General features: G+C 36.8%; 1 protein-coding gene across 9 annotated transcripts in view; it reads left to right on the forward strand.

Moving 5' to 3' along the window:
• Nucleotides 1–22,474, forward strand: part of FAM135A (family with sequence similarity 135 member A) — a 92,434-nt gene that overhangs the window by 65,172 nt on the left and 4,788 nt on the right. For 8 of the 9 annotated variants that reach the window (XM_076333011.1, XM_076333012.1, XM_076333013.1 and 5 more), the window contains 5 exons: nucleotides 1,490–1,650; nucleotides 3,392–3,483; nucleotides 5,541–5,638; nucleotides 11,341–11,492; nucleotides 13,552–13,662. In XM_076333011.1, coding sequence (XP_076189126.1) covers nucleotides 1,490–1,650; nucleotides 3,392–3,483; nucleotides 5,541–5,638; nucleotides 11,341–11,492; nucleotides 13,552–13,662 — 614 coding nt within the window. Of the gene's footprint in view, nucleotides 1–1,489; nucleotides 1,651–3,391; nucleotides 3,484–5,540; nucleotides 5,639–11,340; nucleotides 11,493–13,551; nucleotides 13,663–22,474 lie in introns of those variants that run through there. The other variant, XM_076333019.1, reaches the window with a different exon arrangement.

The following is a 22,474-nucleotide window of genomic DNA, read 5'->3' on the forward strand; positions in this document are numbered from 1 at the left end:
AACATCAGGGATCCCAGATTGCACCTCCTCTTGCTGTAAACATAGGAGTTTCCCTGATAACCTCCTGCTGCTAACTGAACATGGGAAGCAGCAGCTTAATGTGTTGTATTGGAAGTAAAACGTTGCTATCAGAAAGAAGAAAGCTTAGAAGGGAGGTAGAAACAAGGAGAATGCTAAGCAGGCAGAAGAGATAAAAGACCAGATGGTTTGTGGTAAGCAGCTGAGAACAGGGGGAAGGATTGAGCAGTGGTGGAGGAAACCAGGTTAGAAGTAGACAGAAAAATAACTTCTGAAATACTGGAGAGTGGGTTCTGGCTTGTAATGGGAGGGGTGAAAAGCAGAGACTATTCAGGGTGTTCTGTAGCAATAAAAGAAAGAGGCAACTCAGAGTAAAATCAAGGACTTGGCCTTGGGGAAGGCAGAGTCTCCCGGAGCGTAGGATAACTGGGAGTTCAGAGGGGCACGATCTGCTCCATAGACAACCAGCCTTGGTGCATTCAGTTCAGAAAACATGCCTTGAGTACAAACTAAGTAACTTCTGCTGCAGAGTGGTTAAGACCAACTGCCTGCAGTGGTTTCTGTTCAGGCTGACTTCATCTCTTGCCGGGTAGTGAGGAATGAGCTAAAGATGAAGCTGGAAAAACGGAGAACAAAAAGTAGAATGGGAGGAAAACACTGAGCAGGTGGAAGAGGACGGGATACAGCATGACACTGTGAGGGATCAGACAGAACAGACGGACTAAGGAGGGAAAGAAGCATAAGGAAACAAAGCTTGAAGTGCTGCAGGGAAACTGATACGCAATTAATTATGTAGCAAGGTCATACACAAAAAAACTAAGGGAAGGGGAAGAAAGGGAGGAACACAGGGAACTCCTGGCATGTGGGGAGCTTAGCTATTAGAAACCATATAGTGTATGCCTTCATATAATATCTAAAAGATCAGAGGTCTGGATCTGGCTTCTTCTGAAGCAAGTATCAGTTATTCAGCATACCAGAGGGACTTTCTGGTGAGCAATTACAGCGCTGGCTCCAGCTCTCTGCTGACCTAGGAAATAGGTTTTAAGTTTGGCAAGAATTATCAAAAGTCACTGGAAATCTTTACCTTGACTTCTGCTTGGTTATAATTCCTGTAATTTTGTTACTGCATTTAAACAAAGCTGTTGCTTGCTTAAGACCAGACCTAACCCAGAATCTTCAGTGGTTTCAGAAATACTTCAGAGTTTGCAGAAATGTTCAAAGGAGAAGAGAGTAGAAATTGGGGTATGGATTTTGTTACAGAGGAAAAGGGGCTGTAGGAAACAGCAATAAAAAATATTTTGAGGAACTGGCTTGTTTTGTGAAGGTAGTAGAGTTTGATAAATGTATTTTCCTTCGTATTGATTACATAGAAGACAAAGTAAAAAGACAGTAGAAAACTGTATCCTAGGAGACCCTACGTTTGTCTGGCAATAGTAAATGTTTTTTTATCATAAATACGGTTTCGTTCCAGTTTCCTACAAGCTAAAGAAGAACTGAAGCAACTTAAACTTCCTGGATTTATGTATAGTGATGTTTTCAAACTGGCTTCTTCAATACCTTATTTCAGTATGGAAGAGGATGACTGTTCAGAAGAAGGAATACATCTTATAGTCTGCGTCCATGGCCTAGATGGTACGCTGGGAAATGTGATACTGAATGAGATAGCAGTTCAGATTACCAGTCAGGTTTAGCTTTTGTCATTTGAACTCTGAACTGAATGCTTCTGAAATAGGTTCACCGGAGGAAAATGAGAATCTGATATTGTACTGCTACATTTGACAGTGTGTTCCACAGAATCATTTAAATTAAGAATTTTATGCAACATTTGTCTTTAGTAAAACTTTCATGCACATAAACCCATTTTATGCCATAGTTCACATTAGATACATCTTCTGCTTTTTTATGTCATATAGGTGTTTGTCCATACCGTGGTAATAGACTGGAGTTGCTAACAAAACAGTTTTGTTTAGAATTTGTAATGTTACATTGTCAAGGAAAATAAAATATGTGTATCTTGTTAGGAAAAAAATAGTATATGTAAAATGCAGTCAAGTGTTCATAAGGTTTTAAAAGGCTAGATTACCAAATCACAGCATGGTTAAGGTTGGAAGGGATTTCTAGAGATTGTCTGGTCCAATTCCCTTGCTCAAAGCAGGGTCACCTACAGCAGGTTTCCCAGGACCCAACCCAGTTGGGTTTTTGAATATTTCCAAGGACGGAGACTCTACTGTAGTAGAAATGAGAAAATATCTTGCTAATTGAAAGAAGGATTGGAAAGTTTAAATAGCTTGGATATATTCACCTGCTTTTAGTTCAAAGCATATGTGCATGTTAAGAAATAATATCCCCTCTAGTTAAGGTATTAATAGCTTTCTGCCATCAACGTTTTTGTCTTTTTTTGAGAAGCTTCTTAAATTACCAATGTAAGGAAACACTAGAGGGCAGTAGATAGAATATCGGACTGGACCGACACTGCACAGCTGCCTTGTTCATTTTTCAAATTCCTAAGTTAAAAAAAAATTAAAATAACAGAATAACTTTTCTTTCTTCCTCTGGGCAGAAAGCATCCTTTGTTAAGCACTTTTGAAACGGAACTCAGAAGTATTTCTTCTTACTAGCGTAGATGTTCAAGTGCTATTGCCTGCCTAGAATTGACATAAAAGTTAACTTGGCCAAAAAACCTCGTGTTAAAAAAACATGTCTTTGAAGCCTTAGAAAAATCCATATAGTTAGAATTTCCTTATGAAATGATGAGTTCATACAAGTTCTTTCTTGTTAATAACAGGTTTAAATAAAAATTTTGTTCTCTAATTAAGGCAGAAAGGGTACTCTTTCTTCAAAAGCATACATGATCATTGACGTAGAGAAATCTTCAGGATGCTAGTTAAGCTAGCATTTCTTGTCTTGGGTACCAGTCTAAATGTATCTTTATCTGCTCACAGTCCACTCTGCCTTTTTATTCTATGAAAATGTTTACAACTTGCCCTTACTCCTTGCTCCTTCACTGAATTCTTTAAGCTAGCTCTGCGTTCTTTAATTGACTTTTATCAAAGTTAATTAGGTTTTCAAGAATGTAATGGTCACAGTGCTATGTATCTGTTGGATGCTAAGACAAAATCAAACATGGCTTCCTAAATCCTTGCTTTCTTAAAACGGTGTCTGCATTGAATGTCATTTTTATAGACCGTTTTGTCACTGCATTTGGCATTGCAGTTTATCTTCCCGAGTCTTAGCGAATTTTAATTAGGGCTGAGAATATCATTAGCTGTGTTTTAAATATAAAGTTGTGCTGTAGGTTCATTTCAGTATTCTAAGTGCTTTTATTGCAAGTTAACTTCGCAGTATCTAACTCTCGATTGTTTTTCCTTTTAAGGTAACAGCGCAGATCTAAGATTAGTGAAGACTTACATTGAGCTAGGGCTGCCTGGAGGGAGAATAGATTTTCTTATGTCCGAAAGGAATCAGGTATTTGCCAAGAAAAAAAGAATTTTTGTAAAGCAATAAACAGTGTACATCTTCAGACATGTTTATTTAATGGCACTATCGTGTTGCAGTTTACCACATTCTGTATATTTTATTGTATTCTCACGGAATCCATGATTTGATCTGTGGCTTGCGTTAAAGTAATTACAAAACCTAGTATGATATTGAAGGTAAATACATAAGGAGTAACATTTGTTGCTGCCATTTTGTTGTGTGTACTGATATCTCCTAAGTTCTCAGCATAATCAGTTAGGATTGTAGATAAAATACCCTCACTATTAATGGTAAAAATGGTGATAGTGAAAACTGGTGTGGCAAGAAGGGAGATGTGTTATTTCACAGGATCTGAGAAATACAAAATACCTGTCTCTTGTTCTTTTGTCAGTGTACTGTAAGATCCACATCATGACACTGAACCAGTATCAAATTACCTCTTGTGTTAAACTTGTGAATTTTGTTATTTTCAGATGAAGTAAACTTGACAAAGCACAGAAGACCAATTTTTACTTTTTTTGTGTGTTACATATTGTATTAGACATACTTCAGGGATGAATTAGAACAAAGAGTCTCTTACAATGGCTCAAACGAGAGGTTCGTTTAGTGCAGTAGCGTTTTTCTGGCAATAGCTGCTGGGACGCTTTGCGAAGCAGGCTGGACAGGCACCGAGCCACGCTTTCTCTTCTGTAGCCCTATAGCTTTTGGCAGTCAGCAGTTCCGAAACTTTCTGATTTGGGAATTCCATTGAGACCACTGAGCCTAGTAGCTACTGAATTTTCTCCTTAATGTTGGCTGATTCTTTTTGAATGTTTTTACTTTCAGTTTCCACAGCATACAGTTGAGACTAATTCTATGGTTTGTATACATTACTAATTCAGTTGCAAATAAGGAAACTTAAAACAAATCCCCCTACAGCTTGTTTTGGAAAAAAAAATAGTCAATAATCATTCCCCATTTTCTGCTTCAGTTAATTAAGTATTTTATAAACAAGTATAATTTCTCCCTCAAGGAGGCAACTGAAGAGACTTAGTCCATTAAGTATTTCTCAGGATCACATGTGAAACAGTTTGTGGTCATCCATGATATCCTTCCCTGCCCACTTTCAAACTTCCTGTCATTTAAAATAGGATGATCAGAACTAGACAGGGCATTTAGGATGCTTGTGCACTACGGACTTACAAAATACTATATTGATATTTTCTGTTCTTTCCTTGCTTTCCTAACGTAGCTGGTTATATAGAATGCAGATGTATAGATTATTGTTTGCATATATGTTTAGGGCTGTTTTTCCCTGTGTAACATTGTTTTGCATTTCTTGCCATTTCATCACCCAGGCATGCAGTACTATAAGATTCTTCTGAAATTCTGGTCTCTTCTAGATTTGACTATCCTGGGTATTTGGTTTTGTCTCCAAACTCTGACATCTCATCTCCTTCTTCCCTTTCCAGATAGTTTATCAATATGTTGAACACTACAGATTTTAGAACAGATCCTTTGGAACTTGTGTTGAAAAGTTTTAGGCAGCCTTTGCCTACCTCTTTTTTGATTTCTTACTGCTAATCATTGTAGAGAATCAGCTATGAACTGGGAATAAGGCTTTAAGGACTTTTTGTTTTGTTTTGAGTAAACAGTACTAATGTAGACTTTTCCTGCTGTTGCGGTAATTGTCTCATTTCTATTTCATGGGCAGTGTGATCTAGTTCTGAATACGCAGTTTGGTCATCTGTTTCACTACAGATAAGACTATGCATAGGGGAAGGCTTAGAAGTAAGGCTGGCTGTGTAATGTTAAGATTTGTTTTGGTGTATTAGAAGAAAGTAGTCTTACAGTAAAATGTGTATCGCTATTCCATGTTACAAGAAAAAAAACTTGAAAAAATTATAATAACTAGCTGTAGCATTTGTATTCAAAGTTAATATGGATGCTTTTATTTGTGTGCTGTTGATCAAAACACGGGGGAATAACAATTCAGACTGAATGCAGAATGTATATTGCTGCATTAGAAAATACAGTTATTATTTTTTATTTCTTTTATTTTACAGAATGATACCTTTGCTGATTTTGATTCCATGACAGATCGCCTTTTAGATGAAATTATACAGTATATACAAATTTATAATCTAACCCTTTCAAAAATCAGGTAATATCTGTTCTATACTATTTATAGAAATAAACTTAAAACTAGAGCCCTGTGTTGTTCTGAACTGTGTTGCTCAGGACCAGGCCAAAAGAGATGGGAGAGAGAAATTCAGGAAGGGGGAGGAGTAGGGGAAAGGAGGACAAAGGAGAGAGAGGGAATTCCCAGCTGAAAGAAGACTGAACAATGTTGTAAGCTCACCTAGTCCTGTTGGTTGTTTTAAGGCAGAGTAAGCATTACAATTAAGGAACTGCTGTCCTGTGCTTCCTCAGATCCTGCATGGTAGGGTTCTGCAGAAAAACAGGTAATATATCGAGAAAGTCAAAGGAAACTGTAATAGCGTTATGTCAAGATAAAGTTAGCTTTCTTCTGATTTTATAGTCTCTTCACCAACCATGACATAGCAGACTGTCTACATTGTCATTCCTACAGGAAAATTCCATCTTACCTGTGACGTTGAAGGGCAGCCGCGTAAAAAAAAAAAAAAATCATCGTTTTGATGTTTTCTGATTGTTTCATCTGCTAAAAAGCATGTTTTACATCTTAATAGAAGGCTCATCTCCCAGTCTCTGCATTCCTGTTTCCTTTTTCAGTTACTTACGGGGAATACCTGTTCCATTTATTTTCTCAAAGTAGGGTACACCGTTTGGGCAGACTACCTTACTAACTCAGCTGTGTTGCTGGAGTTAGCTCATCGACAGATGAAAGGAGCAAATCCAAGCCTGACTTCATCCGTTTATTTAGGCATCCTCAAATTATACATCTGGAAGGTTTTTTGACTTGCTAGTTACATGCATTTCCTACAAATTTCTGCATACTCGTGTGTTTGGTAGGCCTTATTCAGCTAGAGAAAACATCTAATATGTTTAAATATAATCTCACTTTTTCAACAAATCTTTCTGTTTTGAGATAGGCAAGATTTGACATGGTTAATTTTGTCTAAATCGGTGATTTAAACAAAAAAAAAAGCACCGTGTGATTGTATTTGTGTTACACAGACTGCATGTTTGCACCCTCAGTACAGGAGAGGAGAGCTCTGTAACCCACCAGCACACGCTGACATCTCCTCTCTCATGCTGTGGTCTGAAGGCTGTAATGAGCAAACCCACCCAGTTACCTTCTCGTCGTTCATACCTGAGAATTGAATTCTCGTTTGCTTTTGGTTTGCTTCTCTCATAAGACTTTCAATTTGTAAATATTTTTTTCAGTTTTACTTATTACTTTCACGTGAAAGAAAAAAGAAATTATCAATTTTTATTTTAGTTTCCTTTTTAAGGTGTATGCTTGTGTTTGGCCCTGCCGAAGCAGAAGTCTCCATCTCTCAACTTTAGCTTTTCTTATGAGAAAGTTAAACCTATCAGTAAATCCTGCAGCTGTTTCCTGGTAGCTACATGAAAGAGCTTTCAGAAAGAGATGTGCTTATATTCAAGTCCTTGAAGGGATGACCCAGAAAGCCCAGGGAAGTACTATTGAGAAATCCTCTGTTCAAGTAGCCGATGCGTTCCTACCTCATTTTGGCTGTCCCACTGTAAAGAAAGCAGGCTTTGTGCTAGTTAGCCATGCCCTCCTGAATGATGCTAGTTTCTCCTCATAAAATCTCCCTGTCTACTAAAGGAAGTGTTCTCTGTACAAGTGGTGCTCAGTAGCTGAGTCAAATTAGAAATCAATCTCCAGACCTATAATCATTTTGTATGGCAAAAAAGCCAACAGCATTGTGCGTCAGAAATACCTGTTCAGTCCCTCTTTTACAATCAAAGTCTTGTTAACAGGCAAATGGGAACACACTTCATACGCAGAGCTAAGAATTTATTGTTAGTCCAATTACTGTTTCAATAATCTCATAAAAATGCAGCAAAAAAATAGTCTAGTTACAGTACTACTAAAATTCATAGTCCAAATTAATGCAGAAAAGTCCCATTATTAATATGGCTAAAGTTGTTACACAGAAACTTTCTAGTATCTTTTGTCAGGTGGTAGGCTGCCCTTCCAGCAGCTGTCTGGGTCCTAAGATTGGTGGTTTCTGTCTTCCTTAAGCAGTGGGACATCAGCATCCTGGGGCTTCAGTGTAAGGAGAATGATGTTGGGGGGGGGGAGGGGAGGGGGGTGTCTGCCTCCTTGGCCTTGGGTCTGCCTGGATTTATTTTCATGCTTTCGTATTTTCAGTCTGCCCACATGCCCTTTCTTTTGTTTCCCATTTACTCTTTTTTTTTTTTTTTCCTGTTCTCTGTTATCCGTAACACTGGCTTTCTTTTCTGAGTTGTAAGATTGTGCTTCTGCAGTGACCGTTAATAGACCATTGGGGACCTCTGGCATATGGTACCTGTGTCTGCACTCTTCCGCACCACGCTTCATTCTAGTGATACATAGTTCAAGCCACGCAGAGTAACTACTTGTTATTAATAGAAACTATAGTGAAACTAAAGCAGCTTTAGGCCTGACTTGTTACTTCACTGCCAGACAATTGTTGTCACAGCTAAAACAAACTATAATCAGCTCAGGCCAAGACAAGTCAAGAGAAGTTCTGAGATTCTGCGCTGTTGGGTCAATGCAAAGCCTGATGCCTTCAAGTAATGGCAAAATCCTATTTATTGTGCTACATTCTTATACTGAGATAAGAAAAGGCACTCCCTGTACCATCAGAACCCAGAGCCATACTATAGTGTCAACTTCAGTGAACCAACATTTTTGGTACTGTCAAAGCTAATACCAGTTATTGCACCAGTACACTACCCAATTACACTATCCACTTGATGCCCTCTGAACAAAATCTTTGTGCTCACTACAAGTGTGTAGCAAGCATGAACTGGAAGCTTGATTCAAACTAACAGCAATTTGTCTTATAAAACAACTGTTTGGTAAAGAATCACAGAATACTTTAGGTTGAGGGGACCTCTGGAGGTCATCTTGGACCAGTTACCCACTCATACCAGTGCCACCTTCACAGTTAGTGCAACTTTGAAGCAAGTCAAATTGTGCTCAGTCATATCCGTTCAAGTTTTGAGTATCTATGAGGATGGAAGCCTTTCCAGGTCATCACAGAGCTAGGAAATAAACCACATGCTCTTATAGTGTAGTTTCAGAACCCGTTTTCCCCATGTCAGGTCTTACATAAATTTCTGATGACCTGTATTGGACTTCCACCTCAGTTGGATTATTCAGCTTGTCATCCTCTTCCCTAATTAATGTTGGCTCACAAAAAAAAAAAGCAATTTTTAATGCTGTGCAGATATTAAAACATCCGTTCATTGTTTCAGCACCTTTTTGATTATGGCTTTTGATGGATTTTTTTTTTTTTCTTCCATGAATTTTTATAGTTGGACAGGATTTTTCATTTGTTAGCACAGAATAATGAGGTTTTACTGTGTCTAATTTTCCAGTATGATCTGAATTGGTAGACTTGTGCCATAAAGCACTTATGAATACTACAGTGTAATTCTGTTACTTCAGTGTGTTAATGATATCTTGTATTCAAAAGTGGTAATATTGCCACCTACTGTTCAGAAATGCATTGGTTTTGCAGAGCATCCCACAGTTGCAGGTATCTGAAACAATGAGTAGGATGGGTTACGTTTTTGTCTTACACTTTCAGAACCCTTTTTGAAGGGTTTTCCTCCGTTTTCCTTTTTGTTTTGAGCAAATCCTTAAACCTTTCTCTATTAGAAAATAATATTAAAGGCTTATTACGTGTTCACCTAAACATCTGAACTTGAACACAATATATTACTGTAACCTTTGTTATTTTTGTAAGTCTTTACAAATTAAGAACAAGTGTTTATTCTGTGAGGTTCATTCACATAGCTAATTGTGAGCACCTTTTTTTCCTCAAATGGATCTTTCATGTTTCTGAAGTTTTCATTCAGGTATACCCATATTCCTGAGGATGATAGGATTGATTGATGGATCACTGCTTTTTCTAGTGACAAAATTGTCCTTTGTTATGGTACAGCATAAGAGTTTCTCATCCTTTTACGACGTTTAATAAATAGGGGATGAACTGTCAGAGAACTGTCAAGAGAACATCTCTGCTAATGTTCAGATCTTTAGAAAATAATCTCTTCTGCTCAAGAGCAGCTGTGTGATGCAGATCATCTTCAGGATAAACTCACTCAACTTCTGTGGACATTTCCTTGTTCCTAAAGAATTTACGGTTTTGTTTTTCTTGTATGGACTTTACGATGTACTCTGAGAGAATGGTTTTAAATTCTAGTATTCAAGAGAGTCATCAGCTCAGTATTTTGTTTTGCAAATGCACTGGTGGTGTGCTGACAGCACAGAGGATACATATCTTTCATTTCTAAATTAGTTGGGCAAATATAGCAAGCTGCGGCAAAGAATTTCTGATATTGCAGCAATTTTGAAAATCTAGTAGTAAAAGCGAATGGGAAGAATATACATATGTGCTTAAACTGTGTATTGGTAAGGAACAAATAGCCTATTCTGTCACAGAAATGTATAATTATGTCAGAGTTTAGGAGTTCAGGGGTGGCCCTGCCATTCTATAACATAGTGTGAATTTTTTCACTTAGCTTTAAATTGGAATTTTCAGAGTCAATAATTCTTGCTTGGGAAGCAATTAAACAGTCAAATAATTTTTTAGCACTGTATTTTACACAGATATTACTGGTAGCTTTGTTTTTAGCTATTTTTGTTGATGAATGTAGTGATACAGAGCAAATAGGAGGGGTGATCTTACGGGTGTAGTGTTGTGGCACATACATGATCCAGCCACGATAGTTCTACTGTATATTTTTGGATGGTTGTCTGTTCTCTCTGTGTCCTGAGATGACATCTGTAAAACAGGAAGGCGCTTTTTCCTTCTAATTTTGTGAGTCTTGTCTCTACCATATCCTTTTTAAGTCAGTGCCTAGGATGGTGTGGTCCTTACCTCAGCAGGGATCTGTAAGCATAACTGCATAATAACTAGAACTGCTTTATTTTGTAGTGTCACTTCTAAAGAAATGCTTTATACGGACTTGTGGGTACGACAGTAGACACCTCAGACTAAGTAATAATTATTCTTAGATACATGAAGGTGAAGACTCCCATCCATTTTTCCCTGAACTCACTTAACTAGGGAAACAACTAAGTGTGGTATTCTCCTGGCAGACAGATATTCTTCAATTGCCTCGCTCAAGCTGATAATCACTTATTTTGGTCCAACTGCTAAGCAGATTTGAGATGTTGCTTCTATTTTAAAATAATCAGATTCCGTTAAGTAATGGGTTTCCCCCTTATAGGAGTACTTTTGGGATCCTTCTCCACTAGGTTGTTTCAGTAACTCTCATGCATTTATCATATTGAATGCCATCACATGCCAAAGTAGTGATTTATTCAGTCATGCACAGCTCATAAAATATTTTCTGAATACTTGGTGCTAGGGGAAATACAGCCAGAAATAATCTTGGTTTGGGGTGGGAGATGCTGATGGAAAGATAGTTTGTTTTCACGAGCTTTTCAAAAACGATGTATAAAATAATTCTGGAGGAGCTCAGAACATGTTTGTAACGACTTTGTGCAGCTTGGGAGATATGGACAAGCTATGTTTTCTGTGTGACCTAAAATACAGGCTTCTGAATGGAAACTTTTCATTAATTTTTTCCTATGCTCTTTCAGCATTTTATGACACCAATTTTATTTTTCTCTGTTTAAAAAAAAAGAAGATTGCCATCAGATTCTATGTTATACTGTTTTTTCTTTTTAAACAGCTTTATTGGACACTCACTGGGTAATTTAATAATCCGTTCAGTGCTCACAAGACCTCGTTTTAAATATTACCTCAACAAACTTCATACCTTCCTGTCTCTGTCTGGACCACATCTTGGTACCCTCTACAACAGCAGTGCTCTTGTTAATACAGGTAAAGTATTATTTTCAGTAGTATAAGTTTAGGGGAGATTTTGTCTTTGAAATGCGCTTAGTTTCATGTGGGGTGCGCGTTTCTGCATTACTTTGATTAAGAGAAAGTGCACATTTCACTGTCGTAAGAAGAGAGAAGGGTTATAAAAATAAAGTATCAATAGAAGGATGTGCAAGAAATGGTTGACATAAACGTTTTCCTGTATGTTTGATTCAGGTTTTCTATTACACCATAAAGAAACTCCAGGTTTAATGTGTTGAGCTCAATTTATTATAAACTGAATTTTAATACACTTAATCTGTAAAACAGGTAGGTAAGATGCATTAAAATAATTCTGAACTACTAGTAGTGTCTTTTCTCTCAAAAATGTCTTACAGAAAACCTTACAACCTGCAGTGTGTTTCTGCAGATGTGTTTGTACCTTATGAATGTCTGTTTTTTCTAAAGATTAAATGTAGCTCTAGGAGAACTTGTAGAAACTGCTGACTTTTGAAATAAATGTTAGAAAATATTTTCAGGTAGCATCAAATTTTTAAATGAAAACTTGTTTCTGAGATTACCACCTACCTTGGAGAGCCCAAACCCAAAATGAGTAACACTTATTTTCACTAAATATAAACATGCTTATTAAACTCTTTAAAAAAAACTCTAAAAACCATTAATTACTTTGTTTAGTGCCAGTTTATTTATTGATTGTTTATTATTTTGTTTCATACAAAAATGAGGAGGAAAAACTTTTAACTCACGTATTGAGCTTAAGAAAAGTGGACAGGAATTGCTGGCTAACTGGAGTTACTGTTGGAGTTTATAGAAGCGGGGGGAACATGCGAGCTCTTTGAATTTGGTTGAAACGGTACCGTTTATAGCCCTCAGTACGCTACCAGTGAGGTTCACTTCAGGATTAAGACATCTACAGTATAATTCACTATGGGCACCTACTGGGCGTTTAACCTAGTATATCTGTGGACAGTTTCTTTCACGTATTTTAATCTGTAACTGAATCTCACCCAAATCACCCAAAAGTGTTAGCATTACTTTGCTTTTAGAAATTGCAGTTTTCCAGGATACAAAGAGGCAGGGCTGTTTGCTTGTTTATGTAATCACCAGCAAATGGCTTTCAGTTAACTAAGGTTAAAGCTATCAAAGTATAATCTGGAATATATTAAGTGAAAAAATAAGGATTTCTGGAGTATTTCATCTCCTTTATAGTTGAAGACTACAAAATGTCCTTTCCATATAATAATCTTCCTCTACATTTCAAACTCCTTAAGATTTTGGAAAATACCAAGATAACAATAAGTAATGGGTATTGAAGTCTAAATTACTAAATTGTATGTATACATTAACGACCTTCAATAAATTCCTTCAGTAAAAGACAACGATTTCCTTGAGGGTTGAATCAACACATTCTTGAGGCTGTAAGGGCTTGGTTGCTTGCTTTTCTTTTGCTTGGCAAGGGACAGAAGATTTTCTGAAAGGCCAGTTAGCCAGCTGGCTTTGCTTATGGACTAATAAAGAGGGTACAGCATCATAGAAAATACAATACTATGATTTTCCTCCCAGAAGATTCTGCTTCCTTTGTTCAAGTTACATTTAATGAATTCAGTGGTTCTATAAAGTTATTTTTAGAAATCTGAGAAATAACGCTTGTTGTTTAGTGCTACATATTTCAACATCAGAATGTTCCAATATTCTGTAAATTATTGAAATAGAGTTTGTATATTGCCTTATGGCTAACTTATTAATGTATTTTCACGTTTTGTAAGTATAGTTATTTTCTTCTAGAAAGGCATGTACATTAGTGGAAATAATGGTCTTCATGCTTTATTTTATATAGACAGGAAAGAATAATGAACAAAAATTTTAAATGTTTCTGGGCTTGACAACGCTGACATGAAAAATAAAACTAACATCTGAGGAGCTAAATATATGGACTTTACATACTTTTATTTAATATATTTTTATTTTTATTTTTTATTACTTATTACTTTTACTTAATATTTAATTAGTTTTCATATTTTATTGTGGATTTATACTCATGCTGTACCTAACAATGCAGGACTGTGGTTTATGCAGAAGTGGAAGAAGTCTGGTTCTTTATTGCAATTGACATGTCGAGACCATTCAGATCCACGACAAACATTCTTATACAAACTTAGTAAAAAAGCAGGTAAGCTTTGCTAATACTTATTATCTTTTAAAGGCCACTGTATGTCAATGTGAATAGGAAACCTACAAAAACATTTTCCAACAAGCTCTTGTTTCAGTTTATATAAGAGTTACTTTGGCTTTAGTCCCATGTTCTTCAAGTAAAATAAACAAGAAACCATTTTTGTTGCAGAGGTGGACCACTGGTTTGATACTTTCCTTCCTAACTAATGAGCAGAAGTTCTGAGTGCAGCCACTATGCTGGGGGGGGTGTGTGTGTGTGTATATATGTATATGTATGTATATAAAATCAGCTTCCTCTTGAGCCACTGAAGCTAGTGATTTCAGTGTGATAAGTCAAGTACATATACACTCATTTAGGATTACCTGTTTCTGTATCTATTTTTCTTATCTATTCTATAAATGTAAAATTCTGCTTTAAAGTTTTGCTAACCTGTCTTTTATTTCCTCATTAAGATGGTCAGGGAAAACAAACTCCTTTTGATAAAGAAAGGAGAAGTTGTACTTAGCATAATAGCTAAAAGACAAATTAAATTATTCATACTATATCATTCATATGATTTTCTCCAGTTTGAATATTCTTATTTCAGCTGTTGGCTGAGAGCCAGTTTTGGCAGTGAAGAATGTTGCAGTTGGGGGGTAGTTTCTATTCAGCATTATAAAGTTATTGAGGATTCATCTGACAGGTATTTCTAAGTGTGTGTCAGGCAAGCAATTGTGGAGCCAGAGATGCTCATGGTGTTTTGTGAGAAACCTGGGCACATTTCTCCATCAAAATATTTGTAGGGTGTCACAGCTGAAATTTTGTTGAGAACAAAGCAGTACAAAGATACAGGAACGAAAAGACTGGTATCTAGCTCTTGAGATGTTAGAATATAAAACTTACAGGGCTTGGAAGAAGCAGAAAAGAATAAGGAGCAGGAAGAAAAATCATGAATAAGACAGAATGTTGATCAAAAACTCATTTTAGAAAAACTTGGGATTTTTTTTCCCTTCTGTTCAAAATCTACTCTCACAAAGTGATTTTGTTGCTGATAAGGTGATATTTAAAGCTGAACTGGTATTTAAAGGTGAACTGCGAAGTTAAAAATTATTGGAACAACTGGACTACCATCAACTGAAGTGCTCTCAATGTAGCTTTGCAGTCTTTTGAAAATAAAAGTTCAATCCTAAACAGAAGTTAGGAGCTTCTGAGAAGTTACACAGCGGATGCTGGGTAAGACTGTGGGACCTGTATTATAGAGATAATCAGATCAATTAATTGGTTCGCTTTAAAGAATTTGGTATTCCTTGGTTTTATGTGTATATATCTCAACATGACTAGAGACACTGTTATTTGAGTATTGTTGACTATTCAAGAAATACGACATATTTTCTTATGACAGGCTTTCTATGTGACAGGCTTTTTGAAAGACCTGGACAGCATTGTCTTAAGAGTCGTTTGTTTGTGGGTTTTGTTGTTTTTTTTTATTTTTGTTTTTTATTTATTTATTCCTCATAAATGGTAGAAGGAGCCTAAAAGTCTTAGGGCTCAGTTTCCTTTTTCTACCTTCTTACTGAAGAGGTGGAAAGAGCTGTATCTTGGGCCACAGCCTCATACACCATCTTGTTCCAGGTCCTTCAGTGAGCTTGGTGTGAGGGGGAAAGAAAAGCTGGGGGAGAAGGAGAAAGAGATGTGACAACTTGATAATTTTATTTAAGGAGAAAAGAAAGCAAGCTTTACACTTCCCTAAAAGAGAAGGAAGAAAGTTTTCCTTTGAGGCTTGAGTTAATATACTGTATGTACACTGTAGGTGTTGGCACCTTTAACTCTTGATATCTGTACAAGGTATGCTTCTGTCCTGCCATCTCTTTGTTCATTCAGTGGGCATACGGTATTGGCTGTGCTTGACTCAAACACCAGATGGAAGGAGTTTGGGATTCCCCTAGCTGTACCGTTTCTCTTCAGATTTTCAATCCAGAGAATTTGCATACTGTTCTCTATAGGGATTCTAAACATAAGTGTTTCCAGGAAACACTTTATTCCAGGCTACATGCAAGAGATTGACAACAGTGTTGAGAAGTACAGTCCTGATTTTGCAGCTTCTGTTGATTTTTCTAATCCTATAGGAAAATAGGAGTCTAAGATGCAGAAACATCTGTTGCTGCTTAATGTGGTGTCTTCTTCAGATGCTGGCTTTGCAGCTGCGAAAACCCCTAAGGCAGCAAAACTTGCTACTATTTCAACTCTGCTGTGGTCCAGTTGGTTTCGAGATTATCCCTGAAAGTGGCTATGGATCCAGCAGGTGATGTTTTGAGGGTCTAGGTCTCAGCCATGTTGTTGTGTGGTGGTTTGTGGCTCTAGTTCTTAAATTTGCCAGAGAACATCTCTGTTAAACACATTGTCTTGTCACTTAACCCCAAAATGGATGAACTTCCTACTTTCTGTAGCATTGTAGGTGAAAGTACAGTTCAGCATCTCTTCCGCCCTTAAAAAAGAAGCTCCAGTAAGTACGAATGCTTAGCACCATTCAGAAGCAAGAGATTTGTGCTGATATCTACTTTCTGTTCTAAATCCTGGAGCAGTACCAGTTAATACCAGAAATTTTGCAATCATGAACATATTTTCTGATAACTCACTCTCAGTGCTGCTTCTATCGCAACAATGCATCTAGGAGGATCTATGACCAACATTTTTACCAGTCTTGCTTTTTCCTCCCCATTTGGGGCCAGGTTGGACTTCGTGGCTGGACATCACCTCCGGCTCTTGGATCTCATAGTCAGAAACAGCACCATTCAGTTTCTCTGCTGCTGCCAAAATTTCTGGGCTCTTTCTCCTCCCAGAGATCTCTCTCAAAAGAATCTGTTCTGAAGGGAGTTTTAATGCTTTAGTGCAGAGAGCTTGCAGAATATTCCATCAGGAGAAGCAGGTTATGTATGTGACATTGCAAAAAGAATTGTGAGTCTTCTGAGCAGATGCAAATTTCTCACCTAACAATAGGTTCAGACTTCAAAAGAATCTTCACAACTGAAAAATGAAACTGAAAAATTCTAAATACATCATGAATAAATCCCTCCCATCTATATCATGCAACTCTTCCTTAGTACAATGTAAGTCAGTCTGTCATTACTGGCTGAGGGAATAGTTACCCAGAACTTGCTCTTTTCGGTTTCTTTAGGTTCTCTACCTCAGTTTTCCTTTACTGTAAAAATCTTTTAAGAGGAATTTTTTTAAAGCATCCAGTAAGAAACAATAGGTTTTCCTAACAGTTATAGTTGTTATAGTGCTGCTACTTGTGTATTGTATTTCATCCTTTGATAGGAGTGAATGATAATTATCCAATTCCGAGATAAAAGCTGAAAGTGTGATGTATACGTGGTTTGTACTCAAGCAGTAGATGCTTATTGTCATTAGTCGTGGTCTGATTTTTTTTTTTTGTTTTAAAAATAGCTGGGGCCAAGTCAAGTTTGTTATTTGCCAGAAAACTTGGTGTAAATTGGTGAATATGCTATGTTGTGCCTGGTAAATATAACTACGTGCTGGAATAGTGATTCATCTCAGTGACAAAACTTGCGTTAAAAAGTTGTTATTGTCATTAATTGTTGTTAATATTCTTAAATGAAAAGGAAATGCATTCACCTAAACACAGATATCTATGATTTAGAATGTGTTCATTTGATTGTTCTTTTAGAAGTATATCTGGGTAAGAGTTTTGTTTGCAGAATTTCCCCAGATCTAGTATTGGAGATACAGTTAGCTCTCATTTAGCAAGTGAACTCTGGGAACACTTCAGTTTCATTTTCAAGTAATTTGTCAAGGCGGAATGACAGATAACTTATTTTAAGAATTCTCTTTATCTGTTTCTGGTGTATAAATAGGAATTGATTCTTAAAATTGTAAATGCCTTTTGAAATGATTGATTCAATAAATTACAGCAAATGGCAAGTGATGATGATGTTGAACTGTCTGCTTTTCTAAGTCTCTGTTTTTCTGTAGCATTGTATATGGTTTGTCTGTCAACTAGTTTTGTTTTTATGCACTTAGTGCATAAAGTTGTAGAATATTTTTTAAAAGTCAAGTACAACTCATTCATTGCCCAGCTATCAAGTTTGTTAAAGCAGAAAGAGTGACCTTAAAAAGTTAACTTGTTAAAGCAATCTTAGAAAACCCACTTACATATTGTCTTCAAGTTTAAGAATTATGAAAACAAAATAATTTTTCAGGCCATGTAACAGGTTACCCTATGAAAAGAAATCTATTTCAGAGAATAATAGCAGGTAGGGGGAAGAAATTGAGACTTTTAAATATTTGCCATTTCTGACTGGATTGTTGTTTTAAAAAAAAAATCTGGATGTTTTCTTTCTGGACTTGACCATTCCAAATTCTAATAAGTTAGAGCTATTTTCTGTGTTACAATTATCGTTATTGCTAATTGCTGATAAGGAGCAAAACCTGACCTTACTTGCTTATAAGGAGCAAAAGGTAATACGATTATTTATTCAAAGTGAAGAGAGTTAAAGTTTATGCTATTTCTTGAATGTTAAGTTACTTTAAGCACTGGTCACTTTATGTTGGCAGTTGAGGGATTTATACCATCTTTAAGCCAGTGGAAAATTTAGTTTTCTGATGTTGCTTCTTCACAATGATAATGTTTAGAATTATGTTCTTTGACAATAGTCTCCTTGAAATCTGTTTGTCATGTCTTCAGCAGCTGCAATCTGTCTGGTAATTTCTGGGGGTCTTGGAAATGATTGTTAATTTCATACTGTGACAAGAAGTTACACCAGGTTGCCAGCTATGATGACGTGTTCAATACAAACACAACTGTAGTTGCACAGATGAAAAAATACATGAAAATTTCTGCACTATGTGTAAATAGTGTTTCATGTTGTAGTATTATGGAGTCAACAAAAACTAAGAGTTTAATTTTTTGAAATCAACTTGATAAGAAGATTTTTAGACACAAAAATAAAAAAATACATAGTCCTCTATTTTCTAATTGCTTGGCTTTTAGACGTTAGTATGGTCTATCCACTTAGCGGAATTGAGTACTTCCTGTAACTGAACAGTTGACATTTGCCATAAAACTTACAAAATGGTAATTATGCAGACCTGTCCTTAAAGGGATAACAGGGAGTGAGTTAAGTATTATTTGAAACTAGCGCATGAATGAATTGAGCAGCATAGCACCATGTAGGGATTCAGTGACAAGTTCTGGGACTTGCACAGCTCCTGATTTCTGTTTTCACTTAATCTGTTGGTTATGCTTAAATATTTTCTACAAGTGATAACTGCACCTTCATGTTTACTTTCTAACATCAAATGTAAAAATCGGCTAGCTTATGAAATGCCAACTGTTCTTTTGGCACATCACCAAAATAATAATCAGAAGTTTTTTCTTTTAAGAGATGAAGGAAGGATATGCATTTGATCAGTGTCTTCAAATACATAATTGATTCCAGCTGGAGCACATTGTAATTTTTGTGTGTGGCAGTGGAAAGGCAGTAGCTCCAGTGAAACTGAAGATGCTTTCAGGTGTAACTTGAGCACTGTCCCAAGCACTTCTCCCACCTTGTCTAATTCACTTTAGTTTGTGCAGGGTAAACAAGAGAAGCTCTTCTTCATTTTTTCCTCTTCAGTTAGAATATTTTGTTTCTTACCTTATTTACATTTCATACTTATCCAGTTACATTTTTCATAAACATTAACATATTCCAGGGAGTCCAGGAAAATAAACTGTAAATTCTTGATTTGTAGCCATTGCCACCCAACAAATCTGCACTTTCTTGTTCATGGTACTGTACATAGTAGACATCTCAAAGAAGAAAACATGTCAACCACGCTTATTCACTGCTCATGTGGTGTTAACATGGACGTAAATGAAAACCAAAACAAACGTCTTTTCCTCCTGTCAGAGATTAGGAAAATGCACGTTTTTAAAGGAGGGAGATAAGGCAATAAACAAGCACATCAGAATTCTGCTAATCAAGACCTGTGGAAGTACTAAGACATATGCTTCAGAATGCTGTTTTCAAAATGTTGTTTTCTGTCCCAGTTATGAATTGTTCCCTCACTGGCGGGAGCACTTCCTGCAACAAACTTTGGACCTGCAAGTTTTTCTATCTCAGCTTTAGTTCTGAACTTTTTTTAAGTCCCATTTCTCAGCCGTAGAATATGCCCACATTAGCCCTCAGGAATGCATTCAGAAGCAAATCTCTTCATGATCCCTCTTTACTTCAGAACACAATGAATGAGCTTTAGCAGCCGATGCACGTTGCATCCACAGGACCAGACTAGAGCTAGTCCACAGTAAACTCTCCTGAAAATGGGCATTACGATGGATGAGGGATTCTTAATGCCAACAGGTTTGCTGTACAGTTCTGTTCCTCTTATGCCACAGAGTTCATAAATGTGAATGTACAGCCATAGTCTATTTTAGGATGTGTTTGTACTTATGTAGGTAGGCTTAGATTCGTATGTCTTAGTACTTCCACAGGTCTTGATTAGCAGAATTCCGATGTGCTTGTTTATTGCCTTATCTCCCTCCTTTAAAAATGTGCATTTTCCTAATCTCTGACAGGAGGAAAAGATGTTTGTTTTGGTTTTCATTTACGTCCATGTTAACACCACATCAGCAGTGAATAAGCGTGGTTGACATGTTTTCTTCTTTGAGATGTCTACTATGTACAGGATGTCAGCTTAGCTTACTTGGTGCTATTTGGCTTTGTGGAGGGAAAAAGCATTTCAGCTCTTGACTTGAGGGAGTGCTTATTTATAACTTGTGATGAGGATGAGACTAGAATTGAAATAGCATCCCTATTGGTAGCATGGCATGGAGACTAACCTAATGAGTTCTGCCAAGAGGAAGTACTTCCCAACCCTCAGTAGCTCTGTTCCAACCGTGCTGGAAGAATCTGGTAGGTTCTATAGCATCTGGAGCCAAGTTCTTTAAAGTATAATCTTCAAGGCGGAGTTTGAGCTGACAAGAAACTCTTGAGTTGATGTAAATCTAGCTCCCTAATCAGTATTCTTGTGGGACTGCAGCTGAAAGTCTGAGCTTCCTTGCATCTGTACCGTGGCATCTTAATCTGAGACCTCAGCTGACTCAGGATCTCAATGCTTGAATTTTTGGGGCATGATTCTAGCTGTGTGTGTGATGTGTTAACTTCACAAAGCAGTGCAGAAGACCAACTGCAGGAGATGGCTGCCTTCCAGGGCATAATTTTTGAAGTCCCTATTTCAGACCGCATTTTTGGCAAAGCTTCCAGATCGCTGTTTCCAAACAAGTATGTAAATGGACAAAATTGTAGAAAACGTTGGGACTATTGTACCTTGACAAAACTGAGACGTTTCCTTCAAGTCAAAGCAACCAGGTATGACCCTGAGCTACCTGATCTAACATCAAGGTTGGCCCTGCTTTGAGCAAGTGGGTAGGATCAGATGATCTCCAAAGGTCCCTTCCAACATAAATTATTCTATTGTAGGATTCTGTGATTAGTATATTCCTGAGGAAAATGTCAGCTTACTAATGGAATCAGATAGTTGTACTTTTTTTTTTTTAAGCTTATCGTAAGTGATTATGCTTAAGAACTCTGTGGTATCCGCAGTGAATATTGTCCATTGCAAATAACTGAAGCCTTGTTTTGACTTAGTTAAAGGTTGGTGGTATGGAATTTTGTCATCCTTTTTGTCATGCAAATCTCAGAGAATATCAGCAGATGGAATACCAGTGGCTCCATCTCCCATTCCCTACTTGGATGTTGGCTGTGGCTGGAGGGCAGACTTAACATCTGATTCTGGTGCCTGAACATATATAAAAATTTACTCCGCTGTGATTGCAGTTAGTTATGAGTTACCAGGTCTCTATACCTGCTGTTCCAGACAGATTTTTCCACTTGACATATTATTTGGAAAAATTGTTCATGAATCTATAGATATCATTAATTCAATAATGACTAATGCTATTATTCAGAATTCATTGGTGGACATGAATGGCACGATGGTTAAATGATAGAAATTGTGCTCTCTGTGTATGCTTAAATTCACTTTGACTGAGATTGAAGTTCCATTAGGTGATAAGGATCATCATAAAAATTTGGAAAGCCCGTTAAAGGTTTGTTACTACAGGAAAGAACATTCTGTTATATGGGACAAAGCTTGTTATTTCAGCAGTGATCTTTCGCTTGGATTGTTCTTTTCCAAGCTATCTCAAATCCTGTTGAAAAACTTAGTCAATACTTTCTAGTTAATGACAACCTCAATATTTTTTATAGTACTCTGCGAAAATGTGTGATCTGTTCAGTGGCTGATGTGATGTGATGAGTTCAAATGTATTTCGTTCTGATAGAATTAGGTTTTAATCTTCCAGCGTTTTTGCCTAACTACAACAATCTGGAAATGTTGGCCTAATTAGATTTTGGGGTTGGTTTCTTAATTCAGCAGCTGAAAATTTTGCTGCACAAGAAAAAACAGTTCATTAATCACTTAGAATAAGTAATTAATGTTTGGGATTTTTTTAAATACTTACAGTATGCGTGACAGATCTTGTATTATGTATGGTGTGGGAAAATAAAGATGTGGATCACAGGAATTAACTGAGCTGTATTCTTGTTCACAATTTATTCCTGAATTTTTAGTTTAATTAAAGGCACAATATATTTAAAGTCTAGGAAGTAAGTGAAAGAACAACATGTAAAGATGACTGGTGGGCCAGTTTTTACTGCTACATAAATGAAAGATTGTGATAAGTTGCTTCTTTGTCCACAAGTACACTTAATGTAGGCACAGTTTAGCACTACACACTTCCATATTAGAGATCATTCCATGCCTATGT

This window comes from Aptenodytes patagonicus, chromosome 3, assembly GCF_965638725.1.
Source record: "Aptenodytes patagonicus chromosome 3, bAptPat1.pri.cur, whole genome shotgun sequence".
Taxonomy (NCBI): domain Eukaryota; kingdom Metazoa; phylum Chordata; class Aves; order Sphenisciformes; family Spheniscidae; genus Aptenodytes; species Aptenodytes patagonicus.